A 13157-nucleotide genomic window follows, 5' to 3' on the forward strand; every position below is an offset into this window, starting at 1 on the left:
GTGGAGCAGGCCCTGCCAGAGGTATCCTCTGGATCAGGAGGCAACGGAGTCCAATCAGCTCCCCCATCCTTCCTGTTGCACTTCATGGCATGAGCCCCATTTGCCCAGCAAAGACTTTTGATGTCCCCAGAGAGCTCAAATCAGCTTGAGATCACAGCTGACAAAGAGAGGGGCCTTGCTCCTCTTTATAGGGTCCCCTGGGATGCCACCAGGAGGAGCTAGAGGGGAGGTGGCGGGCAGAGAGAGGAGCACCCACAATGAGCCCGAATGTCTGTTGAGCTAATTGTGGGTGCTTGGCATTTAACAGCGATCCATCCTGGTGATTTATCACAATGGGCTGCCATTACATGCAACTATTATTTGCCACCCTTCTTGGACACTCGGTCTCTCTGAGCTTAGTTGCTATCTTCACAGTAGCTGGAAGACAGGTAGGGGAAAGGGTTTTCCCATCAGCTGTATGTTGTTATGAGCTATCCCTTTGCCATTCAGTCTTCTGGAGAGACTTGGACTGAAATGGGCAATTTAGGTCCATTTGTGTTAGAAAACAACTCCTGGTAGACATGAAAACTGCTAGAACTGGTTTCTTGCATTTTTTACCTCTCCTTGGAGTTATGGCTATAGGACCTGTTGTGATTAAATTTACTACTACATCACCTCTGCCCCAGCTCTTGTTTAAATTTGGTCCATTATGAGAATGTAATGTGTGTTAGAATTTGTTCTAAAAGGAAGAAACACAAGCATATATCAAAGTCCAGACAGGGTTTTAGAATTAGGAATGGAAGAGAAATTTGCTTCTGGAGGGGCCATTTTATTGGCTGAATAACGGACAGTCCCCAGGTTGGCCCAACCCAAAAATCACATCCCTGACTTGCATGTTCAGAATGGCCACCAGTATATACCGTTACTCATCAAGGGTTAAATAAGCCACAGAGGAAGAGAGAAGGCTCTTCTGGAACAGGGAGCAACACCAAATTGAGGTAATTGGGGTAAACTAGCTGCTTCAAGATGCTGGCTGTCTTTTCCCTGAAGAACAGGGAAGTAAAAGCATCAGACTTCATTTGCCAAGCTTTATTCAGGCTATATATTTGAAGTGCACTTGGCCTTATAGTTACACACAGCCTATATATTGGAAAACAAACATAAATATTACAAATGCCAGCCCTTCAGTGTTCTCCTTTCAAAGAAACCCAAATTGGGTAACCGCTGTGCCCCTGGATCTTCTCACTAGGTGGAGAAGTCAGGTGAATGAAAATATATTAAAGCATTAATTACTCTGGCTACCTTTTAACTGCTCTTCTTAACTGGTGTTACTGATTATGTAACCTGTGTCCTGCAGGAACAATGTGTTGATGGGGTACCTAGGGTTGTACCCAGAATTATACTGCACCTCTCTTCCTCTTCTGTCCCCTGGCAGCACCCAAAAGACTTCCCTGAGGGCCAAGGGTGGGCTGGGACATGGGACTCTAAAGGGGAAGAGGGGATCTACCAAAGTCAAGAGGTACATTTGGTGGGCACCAGGACAGTGTTGGTGTCAGCCCGTAATTCTTTGTACAGTATTACTGTTGAAGAAGAACATTCTGGGCATGTTGTGAGCGGAGCCAGCTGGAGCAGGGGGTCAGACTAGATGGCTCGGGAGGCCCCTTCTGACTCACTGTTTCTATGTTTCTATTCTTTAAGAAAAAGTTAAAGGCTTATCATTGGAAACATTCAGATGTCCTTAACACAACTGAACAGGATTGTGAAGACTACTAATCTTTCCTAAGTGATAGAGGTTGCTTGCATCAGCTTAACATGCTTGTTGTTTGAAAGGCCTAATCTTTCACTATCATGGATAGCTGCTCTCCAACCATTCTGGATGTCATAGTCTAGCTAAAGAAAGTTGAGTCCAAGGTTGAACTGAACTGAATGAGATAATGCCTACAATCATACCGGATAATGTACAGGGATGATAATCAGGCATGTTTTACGATCTTGACAATTTAATCTCATTTGTTTTTCATTCCTTTTCCACTAGTGCAAGTATTCAGCATATCTCAAATGGTTCATTTGGTGCTCCTTGAATACAAAAACAAAGCTATCTTTTCAACTGAAATGCTGTATACAACTGTTTTAGAAACAAATGGAAAGGATTTTGCATGCTGCCTCTCTATTTGCTTTAACTAAATATTAGGGAGATATGAGTTACAGAAAGTGGTGGCTGAGAATCACCCTCTAATCCCTGTAGTATAATTGTAAGGATTCTATCACATCACAGATGCCTTCTCTTTCGACAACACATTGACTGACTGATCTCTGGGTCATTCGACACTGAAGTGCCAAGACATCGGGCAATTATTAAACATGAAGATAGCCACGTCGGCAATAAGAGAAATGTATATGAAGGTGCAAACCTAGGCAAGTTTAGGCTGAAAAAAGGCCTACAATTCCCAGTATGCTCTAGCCGGCTTACCTACATTGGTGGGACAAGCTGGGAGTTCTTAGGCTTTCTTTTTTGACTAAACTTGTACAGGATTGCATTAAGTATTACCTTGAAATGGCTAACTCAAGGTAATAAAACTGGTGTCAGCTTTCAGATTCTCAGAACACTAATACTGACCGGGGGAACATTGCTTTGCTCCACTTAAGCAGCTTTGTTTTCCCCAGAGATCTTTCATTTGCATCACAAGTATCCCAACTCAGAATTTGTACATTGTTATAGCACCACCAGCAGCAGTAACAGTGGAAGTTCACTTTAACTCTGAAGACAGCTTTACAATTATTTGGTGCTGAGGCTCACTGGAGGCCAACGATCAATGAAATTTAATCCCTTACCAGACAGCAAGCACATTGTTTTACAGATTGGCTATATACCAATCTGCATACCCACTGATCGGTGTAAACCAGCTGGCTAAATAACAAACTAGACAGACAGATAGATAATGCACATTCTCCTATCTCCTCTGAGTCTAAAGTTTTTTGCTAGCTTTGTACTCTTTGTGTATATCACAATATTGTTTTGTTGTTTTTGTGCTAACTATGAAACCACACTGCATGTATTAGTAGAGTTATGCATGGTGGCACAAAATTAGCACAGAATTTTGGCTTATGTCTGCACGGAAAGTTAGTTTGGGAGATTTGTGGTTAATTGAGCCAATAAAATGGGCAGATCTGCAAACATGAAATGTTTGATTAATGTTTGATAGGAGCCTGAAAATGCCCCAAGTCTCCCCCTGTCTCTACATAGTAATTGCATTTTATTACCAAAAGTAATGGCTAAAAAAACAAGGATTAATGTAGGAAAAAAGCAAAAACAAAGAGCTACAATTTGGCAAGCCATGAGGCATGGAGATACCCGAGAAATGGTTGGAGTGAAAAGGCAACTTCTCTCTCTCTGGGTTCCCCCTGTGTCAATATGCTCAGGTTCTGTACATAGAAATCTGCAGATATAATCAAAACACCCCAAAACTTGTGTTCAAAGCCTTGCCATGGAGAGGTGGTCCCTTATCCCTATCCATCCCTCCCCAACCCAGGAACCTCTCAATATGTTAGACTACAGCTCCCAGCCTTTTCAGCCAGCATGGCCACTGGTTGGAGGTGATGGAACTTCAGTCGAACCTATTTGCCTGAGGGTGAAATGTTATGCTAGTCTAGACCAAAATAAGCCCTGTATCAGAAGTTCCATCAAGTACTAGCTGAGTTAAATAAAGCTTTCATAGTTAACAGACTTCCTCCTACACTTCCTCACTCTGTTAGCAGCACTATTTTTACCTCTGCACTTCATTGCATTTTCAGCTATTTTCTAGGTCTTTGTGCACCCTCTGTACAAGAAATGGTAAAACTTGTTTTGATTTGTTATATTGCCCTATGATACAATATGGCCTCTTTATTAGGGATCACCTACTGGAAAGATCAGGACCAAATGCAGCTGCTGGAAATGTATGAACTGCTTTTATTGCCCAGTGCAAGAGACATGAACAGTAAGACCGGGGCATGAAGATCAGGGTGGGTAAGTTGGTATGATTTCAACGTTGGTAAGCTCTCAGGGGCTGCGGTCCAGTAGCGGCTGAGGTTGAAAATACAAAAAATAGCAGCCCATGTAGATTTTAAGCATTTACACCCTGTAACTAATCCTTAGGAGAGTTTTTTCAATCTTTCAGAATGGGAAAAATCCTGCAAAAAAACAAGGGAGCAGCCAAGTGATTGGTTGCTGCGAGGAGAGGGGGACGGGGCTGTGGTTAGGGAACCCAAAAGGGCTGGATCTGGTTCTTGGGCCAGAATTCCCCACTGTTGGTGTCAATACTATGAGCAAGACCAATCAGCTATGAGAAGGAAATAGCCTGCCTCATAGCTATACACTGAGCTAGTATGCTGAATTGTCTTTGCTAAGCAGGAAAGGTGCTGGCCTGTAGCTGGATGGGTGACCACGTGTGGAAGCAGAGCAGGGGGTTGGACTCAATGGCCTTATAGGCCCCTTCCAACTCTACAGTTCTGTTCTAATCTTCTCAAAAGCAGCAGGCATCCCATAAAAAGGTCACAGACCAGTGTCACAAAAGAAGATCCTAACACAGCACAGTGCAGTGCGGCTACACTTCGCTTAGTTTGCCACCAAAGGTCAGGCAAGATGTCATACTGAATAGATCTCTGAGCTTACCACAATTTTTAAAAAAAATGTGCACATGAAATGCACACAATGAGAAAGAGCTAGAGCAACGAGACCCAAGGCACAGCCAACAGTGGTCGAAAGAGGACTGAAGAAGGGTGGGAACTCCACCTATTTATATGTGGGGGGGGGGGGGGAGGCAGGGTTCCTGCCAAAACTCTGTAGAGCTCAGACAGTATTCCCACACACAGACACTGTGCAGGTGCAGCACCCATATGCGTGACGCACAGAGGCCACAACAAAGAATGGAAGGATCCTTTTACCATCACATTGAGCTTGGCCCTCAAACAGGCTATTCTTGGGATACAGACAACAGGTCGCCTTGATATGACTTTAAGAAACACCACCCTTCATCTTCAGCCCTCTTCACTCCTTGCTGTAATCCCACCACACACACATTTACATGGAGAATGTTGTGTCTGACTCAGGTAATCCCGGGGAATCTCACTTAACTCCTGCACTGGTGTTTAGTGGTCCTATGCTAACACTCCACAAAAAAGACATCTGCAGGGCAAGCAGGGTGGCAATATTATTTGAAGTTGCAGAGACTGTCAGAGTACCTGATACCCCATACTTAGGAACAATGCAACACCAGCCATTTGTTGCATTAAAGAAGTGTGAGCAAGGAATTACACATAAAATTCAAAACAGTGACAGTTCAAGTGGAAAACAGGTTGGCCACTCTGCTTCGCTTGTTTAGAACAGTATTTTGCTCCAAATTTCAGCAGCCCAAAGCAGTAGCCACTAGTTTCCTACAACAGAGATGCAAGATGTCCAACTTCACACTACTGCATATAACTGAAATCCGACAGTCCTTTTTAAGGCTCAAAATCATCCCCATCCCCACCAGTTTTTCAAATCTCTGTTTGAGAACTGAAGCAAGATGGCAACTGGTAGGAAAAGGTTAAGTGATCCTTTCCTTGCTGGTTCTCTATTTTTAAATCATTCTCTTCCAAAGCAGCTTTTCATCCTGAGAAGCGGGTACCAGGCTACAGTTGTATGTGCTTTCCGTGTGTACAATGAATGCTCTTTGGCCGAAGAAAAAGTGTAGCGCTTCAGTGCCAAAACCAAAATGTTGGGAAGGGGTGGGGAGGGGGGGAGAAGTAACATAGTGAAAAATGGGGAAAAAAATAATGTACAAGTGAGCAGCATCATTTTGAAAATTTTGCCCTTAATGGGATTCCACGGACAGGAATGGAATCACACATGGTATCAACTAAGGCGCTCACTGCCTTTGCAATCACAGCCTGATGTCACAGACCATCTCAATAAGAATAGAAGGCAGTGAACATAATACAACAGCCCTCTGTGAGCTGCTTTACCTCTAGGGGCTGTTGTCATGCCGGGCACCAACAGATAACCTTCAGCGTGTCTAAGCCAGGGCACCTGTGGGTGTGATGCAAATGACACAATAGTCCCCTTGATGGGCTGTTGCTGCATGCAAACCCAGTAATTATAACTTCGAGGTCTGCCTTTAATCTGGGTGATGCGCATATATCATTAGTATCGACACTGGCTGTCTGCCCAGCCTGATAAGAACGCCCTCACAAGCCATGCGGCATGTTGGGCAACTTCGGGAGGAGTGACCTAATGGCATGGGCTAGCATGTATGAATGAGAAAAGGGAGGGTGAATGCTGCAATTCTTGTGGAGAAAAGGCCCTGCATAACCTGAAAAGAGTTTCCCTTAAAGAGAACAGGCAACACAACCCTGCAAGGAACAGCGACCAATTGTCCTGAGCTAGCACAATAAATCATCAAGGATTTCACATTTACACGAGTGTGTTCAGGACACTTTTCACCCAATAAAGTTTAGGAATGGAAAATATGAAGGAAATGAGGAATCAAACAGAAACTATCATTTGACTCCCAAATATGCAAGAAGCTGATATTCTGGGAATGAATTTGTTCTTCCTGAGCATTTCAAGTGAAAAGCAGTCCAATTTCTCATTTTATTCTTCTTCAAAATTAGCAGTGAATGTCCACATTAGAGAAGAGAGGCAGTTTGAGTCACTATCTTGGTCTCAGGTATAAGTCCAGCTTTTCTTCTGGCCAGATCAGCTGAAGCTACGTGTACTGCTGCGCTAGGCAGAGAAGAACCATGGCATGAGTTGGAAAGAAAAATAAAATAATTCAGTTACTTAATGGTTACAGCACAGCGTTACAGAAAATAACAAAAACCACAAATACTGTCACAATCTATTGCAGGATTAAGCGATTTGAATGTTTTGAGCTGGTGTTCATCCTCAAAAGCAGAATTTAGAAAATTCTACAGTATTTGTTGAGAGTTATATTGTTTGTGTATCTTATAAAATAGTAGAATTGTAGTTCTGCTGATAGGGTGCTATATTAGCAAATGCCATACTCATTGAACAATTTTGTAAGAGATCCACAGAAGAGTACCTAACTACAAATTGCCATCAAAATTAAAAAGATCAAATCATTCGCAGCTCAGCCCATCAAAAGAAGCTGAATTCAAGAGTTCCATGTGTATCTATCAACTTTCAAAACTGCATCACAATTCTAAACACAACATGTATTAATAAATGTACAAAGTTAAGTGATTCTTAACTGTCAGACTGTCCTCTGATGTATTTTAGTATTGCTTGATGATACTATTAGACCAGAAGTAATAGCAAAGGGTACAAGCCACTCATGGGTTACCGCTATTGCTTTAGCTGGAGTGCAGCCCCATTCAGATCATCATCAGATTATATTTGTGTCATTTCCGTAAAATGGTAAACCTCTATTAAGGATTAAGAAACATATAGCACTCTACATTTTTCCAAATTTAGGAAGCAGCAAATGTAAATTTTCTGCTGTATTACTTTAAAAAGCTACCGCTTCATTGAAAGCTTTCATTTCTAAACAGACCACATTTCCCTATCATATCTGAAGTGACTCATACTGTGATTGTGATGCCAGTTCTCCCAGTTTTTGATGTGATCCCTTGAAATCTCATTTGCTTTAATCCGCCTAAAGAATTTGGTGTTGTCAGCAAAGCCGGCCACTTTGCTGCTCATTTCAATTCAAGATAATTTATGAATAAGTTGAAAAGCACCGTTTCCAAAACAGATCCACGAGGTCCTCCTCTGTTCACACCCTTCCACAGGGACAGTGTGCAACTTACTCTCTGCCTTCTGTTCGATATTCCATGACTTCTAGCTTTGTTCAAAAGTCTTTGTCAAAAGCCCTGCAGAAGTCTAAGTAAACAATGCTATGGGATCACTCCTGTCCACATGTCTACTGACTCTCAAAGAACTCTAAAAGCTTAGTAAGATAGGACTTACCTTGGCAGAATCCATCTTGTGTCTTTCTGAGCAGGACCTGTCCTTCTATAGCCTTACTAATTTCATCATTAGTAATACTCTCAACTAGTTTATTTGGAACGTATGTTAAGCTAACCAGCCTGTAATCTCCAGGATCGCCCTGATCTTGTACAGAGGCTGAACTTAGGGACTTGATTTTGTTTTAGCCTGATGTTGTTAGAAGATCAGTCTTTTCATATCTGAGTTTTTAGAGAAATGTAGGATAGATACCACTTGGGCCCAGTGATTGATTAACTTTAGATCTGTCATTGAGTTTGAGAGCTTCATCTCTGGACCTTACTATTTGCCTCAGTACCTCAGACCTCCTTCCTGAAAACATCGGATCAACCCCAACTCTCACCCTGTCCTATTTCCTCTGTTGCAAAAACAGATAAAAGGAATTTAATCAGATTCTCTGCAACCTCCTTATTGTCCTTTCATATTCCCTTAAGTGCACTATCCTCCAACAGTCCAACCACCTCCCTTCCTGGCTTTTGGTATAGTTGAAGGATTCTTAATTGCTGGCCTCTGTGCTGTTAGGAATGTGCTCCTCAAAATTCTTTCTTGCATCTCCTATTGTCTGCTTGCATCTTCTCTGTGTCAGCTTGTGTTCCCTTTAGTTTTTCTCATTTCTGACTCTTTCCCTCTGATAGCATCCTCCATCTTGCTTGCTAACCATGCTGGTGACCTTCTGAACATGGTGCTACTTCTTCTGTGGTATACATTCTAGCAGAGCTACGATTATTGTTCTGAGTAATCTTCAAGCACTTGGAAGCAATTGTTTTCTTTGTGTGGATTCTCTCATTTTAAAGATGCTTCCTCTTTTTGAAGTTGAATAGGACTGTTGGACTTCCTTGTTAATTTTCCTCTTAGAAAACATCAAATCTGACATCACTGGAGTCATTATTTCCTTTCAGTTCAACTATGTTTATATCTTGTACTGGGTCCTGCAATATTCAATATGACCAACTATTCTAGGGTAGTCATTTAGGGCACTAAGAAATATGATTTCTTCGTAATGCCTGGAAAATACATTTACCCAGTCATGGTAGGCATAAGTGAAGTCACCCATCATTCTCTGCTTGGAGGCCTCCCTGATTTCATTTTCATCTGAGTGTTCTCGTCCGGGGGAGAGAGCACATAATCCTGGTACTAAATTAATTTTGGAGCCTAGCATTATTACATAGAGCACTTTGGGAAGCTGCTTCCTCTTTTGAGCATACTTAATGTTAGCAGAAAAAACAAAGTTACCAAAGCAAATACTTAGCAGTACCTACCAGGCTACACAAAGCAACAGTAACAGGATGGAGCAAAGAGCAGCACATGACCCTAATAAAACAAAAGTCATGCGCTGAGGGGGAGATGACGAATCTGAAATAAAAAAGAAAAAATCAAGGAAGTGTGGCGTTTTTCACCAGGCATGGGAGGGCTGATCATTTGGGGAACAGAGAACTAGACACGGTATTTGCTTTCTTACTAAATCTAAACTTACTGATTTAAGGAGATGAAATCTATTTTATATAACATAGCCTGCAATCATCTGTGCAGGAGCAGGCAGTGTGTGGTGCTCCATCAACAACTCCCCATCAAACTTTAAAATTAGTTGTAGGCTAAAGCATCTGGAGACTCCTACTATACAAACATATCAAGGAGTAAGTACCGTTTAACTTAATGGGGCTTATTTCAGAGCAGAGATTAACAGGATTGCCCTCTCAGAAGACAAAATTGTCCCTGAATGTGCATGTATATTTTTAAACATTTGAAAGTTTCTTTTATGTGATGGAGGAAGGATAGCGTATTTCTAGTTCCTCCTGTTTTACAGTGCAATGATAATAAAGTCATATAAATGGCTATTTTTAAAACAGAAGTAACAAACAGTTGTATCTTTATCAGTTAAGTGGAAAATTACCTTTAATATGGGCCCAGAGTACACAGGATTGCTTTCCTACCTGGAAAAGAAAGCACAGGCATGCATGACTGTTTTCCAAAAGGAGAAAGACCTAGTTCTCACTAACCTGGTTCATGATGCTGACCTATGGTTTATTTAACACATGGTTAGCCCAGGTTTTATTGGCCTAGCTAGGATTTGTTTTGCAGATGACAGAACAAAATGTGGTTTCTTCCCTCAATTCTTGGGTTATCTCCTTCTTTGCACACTGCTTCTGTATCCCAAATGCCTTTGCAGGCCTGTAGTACTTATATTTAAGTGGCTGGTTTTTTGCCCACTGCCCACATAGTCTGGCAAAACAGCTTACAAACAATCCACAAATCTGTGTTCACACATAGCAGCAATCCATGGCTTAAATCACCCAGATTTAAGTCCAAGACTTAAAGTCCAAGACCCAGACTTACAGTCCAACAGTAAGCCATGGGTTATGTTTTGGTAATGGTTAAAATGGATTCACACATTAAAACAACCTAGAACTCATGTGAACTTAAACCATGGATTAATATCATGTGTTGCAGCTGCAAATCATGAACAACTCATGAGCTATTTAGAAGCTCTAATGGAACCAACTATGGATTGTGGGGTAACTGCTGGGTTGTTTAACATCCAAACACCCCAGTGCTCCAGGTTTCCATGTCACCCTCAGAAGCTTATGAACAGGACAGTAGTAGTACAAAGTGAACATATCGAGCATGCAGAAGGCAGCATCAGGACTGTTTGAATCATCAGTTGGTGGTACATAAGAACCAGGTCTACGTATATGTTTCTGACACAACTGAAAGGTTATCCATTTAAATCCCTGAACATAGAAAACTGCCATGACAAGGAGAAGAATTTTAGCTTAGCTTCTATCATCAGGGTATTATTTATTTTCATAAAGAGGAACATTTTGTGATGGGAGCTCTCACCTGCAGTCTGAAGTCATATAGCTAGATACATGTTTACTACCACGGTGAGAAGTAGGCCTGAAATATTTTCACACAACACTTTATAGGGGCATCTCTCTTTGGTTGCAGTCTGGCCCTTTATCAGCAGCTGCTTGTCCCCTTGATTTTAGAGGGCTGAAGTAAAGCTTATTTTTCTCAGGCGTTTGAAGATCATGTGCTACATTTGTTACTGGAACCTATTATTTGGTGGCTTGCTTTAAGGGTGCAGCTTGGATACACCCTCCGACGTTATCACAAACGACTTTCTGAAACTTTCCTCAGAGTTATGTGACTCATGAATCATACTTAAAAGCTCCTTTGGGCATCTGGTCACACTGTGTTTTGAATCTAAACACTGAATGGTAAACATCCACCTTGTGCTATCCTGCAGGTTAAATTTCAAGACATCTGACCTTCAGTGCATGCTTTCTCAGAGTTAAGTCCAAATGAGTTCAGTGGACTTCAGTCCTAGGTAAACAGGTACAGAACTGCAGCCCTGCAAGTGCTAAAAGTAATTTCTGTTTAGCCAGGTATTTTCCTCACAGACAAATACACAACTATGACAACGGGCCTTAAGGCTGAACTAGAACAACTGAGCAATCTGAGCAAAAGGTACGTCATGTTTTCATGTGTTTTCTATTAGCAATAATGTGACCTACCACACATATATCATACTCCTTGTGAAAGCTGTTTTGTTTTTATGATATTTTTTTGTTTAGTCGCAGTGTCATGCCCAACCCATCACGACCCCACGGACAACATGGTGTTTAAAAGTTTGCCTTGAGATGGATGGAAGCAAGAGACCATGCGCTGTTCCTTAAAACATGCACATAAATGAATTTCCATGATTGTGAAGTAATCAGTGTGATTTTAAAAAATGCAAGGACGGTTGCTGGTGATAGCAGACCAGGATTTTGATGAGACTGAATGAGCTCTGGTAGGCACATCCAAGCAACTGAGCAAGCTTAGTGGACTTGCTTTCCCTCTGAAAGTCAGGCCATCTCTCAGCTACTTAATGCCATATCATAAACCACTTCTGAAATTCCTCTCCATTCCATGAAAGATTTGAAATGTGGCATGACTATCTGGCATTCAACTCTAAAGCTGCCACAGGTGTGCAAAACTTTCTTTCTGCCCAGACTCACCAAATAAGAAACATGGATGGCTCAGTAGAAGAACAGAGAGCCTAGCGCTAAATGAACGACTGAACACTGCCTGACGTGGGACAGGAAGAGCCAGTTCACACAGCACAGCAGAGACAGTGCAGTCCAAATTAGCTGAAGCTATACATACACTTGCGCAAACATAACAATTCCTCCAGATTTGGAGGTCCTCAATTATTTAATCTGGTTTCAAGATCTACTATTTCTTTGTAATCTTTACAGGGACCATTTGTTGCATTTTTTCATTAGTGTCTTTCTTTAGTTACAGGTTACTGAAATACATCATAACATATGTGCATTAATTGAATAACAGCAAAAACAAATATTCACATGATTGCTTGGGAACATTAACATTCCTTTTGCTCTATGATTTAAATCACAGAAGCACTGATCTGCATCATAAACCTGTAAAGAAAACAAAATATGCAAAACGAAAGCTATAACAAACTGCACCTGGTCCAGGACTTTCTAAAATCCTTCAAGGTAAGCCAGAAAGTGAGTGGAGCCGGGTGCAAAATGTACCACAGAGCAACAATGGAACAGAAATATTCCTTTCTGCTCTAAATGTGAAGGGTGAACCAAGCAACTGCAGAACTTCCATTATCACAGTAGCATAGTAGAGGAACTTTTAAAAATCATAGTGGAATTTTAAAAAAAAAATTAATTAAAGCTTAGGAGTCTTTTTCATTGTGCTGCAGTGCAAGGATGCAGAAATTCAGGTCCAAGGGCCAAATTCAACCTGTCTGGGGTCCTAATCCAGCCCTCTAGGGTATGGGTCCTCAAACTATGGCCCGCAGGCCAGATTCGGCCCACCTCAGAGGTTTTGGACTCAGTGTGCCTGCACCCCTGTTGCTGCCACCTGCCTTGCCCCGCACATGGGGAGGCAGTGGCTTTCTTGCGCAGAGACCATTTTGGACTTGCTCAGAGAAAACGATCTCCAAGCGAGCAAGCCGCTGCCTCACGCGCCCCCGCCTCAATGCACGTGCCCTATCCCCGCCATTCTGGCCTGCGCCCACCACTGGCACCTTTCAACTGGCCCTGTTGAAAAAGTTTGAGGACCCCTGCTCTAGGGTTACTCAAATGGCAACTTTGCCTTTTTCAAGTGGCCGTTGTGGTATTTCTATCCTCACTCCCCTTCTTAAGGCATTGCAGTAGTATTTTTAAAGCTACAATAG

The 13157-nt window shown here is 42.0% G+C and overlaps 1 protein-coding gene across 4 annotated transcripts in view; it reads right to left on the bottom strand.

The window, feature by feature from the left end:
* Nucleotides 1-3908: 3908 nt before the first annotated feature.
* The window catches only part of SUSD1 (sushi domain containing 1), a 57696-nt gene continuing 48447 nt past the window's right edge, over nucleotides 3909-13157 (bottom strand). For 3 of the 4 annotated variants that reach the window (XM_044452402.1, XM_044452401.1, XM_044452399.1), the window contains 3 exons: nucleotides 9855-9894; nucleotides 9223-9316; nucleotides 3909-6721 (listed from right to left, as the gene is read on the bottom strand). In XM_044452402.1, the coding sequence (XP_044308337.1) occupies nucleotides 6625-6721; nucleotides 9223-9316; nucleotides 9855-9894 (231 nt within the window). In that variant the 3' untranslated portion in view covers nucleotides 3909-6624. The remainder of the gene's footprint in view (nucleotides 6722-9222; nucleotides 9317-9854; nucleotides 9895-13157) is intronic. The other variant, XM_044452400.1, reaches the window with a different exon arrangement.

Source organism: Varanus komodoensis, unplaced genomic scaffold (assembly GCF_004798865.1).
Source record: "Varanus komodoensis strain SLA01 unplaced genomic scaffold, ASM479886v1 scaffold72, whole genome shotgun sequence".
Lineage (NCBI taxonomy): Eukaryota > Metazoa > Chordata > Lepidosauria > Squamata > Varanidae > Varanus > Varanus komodoensis.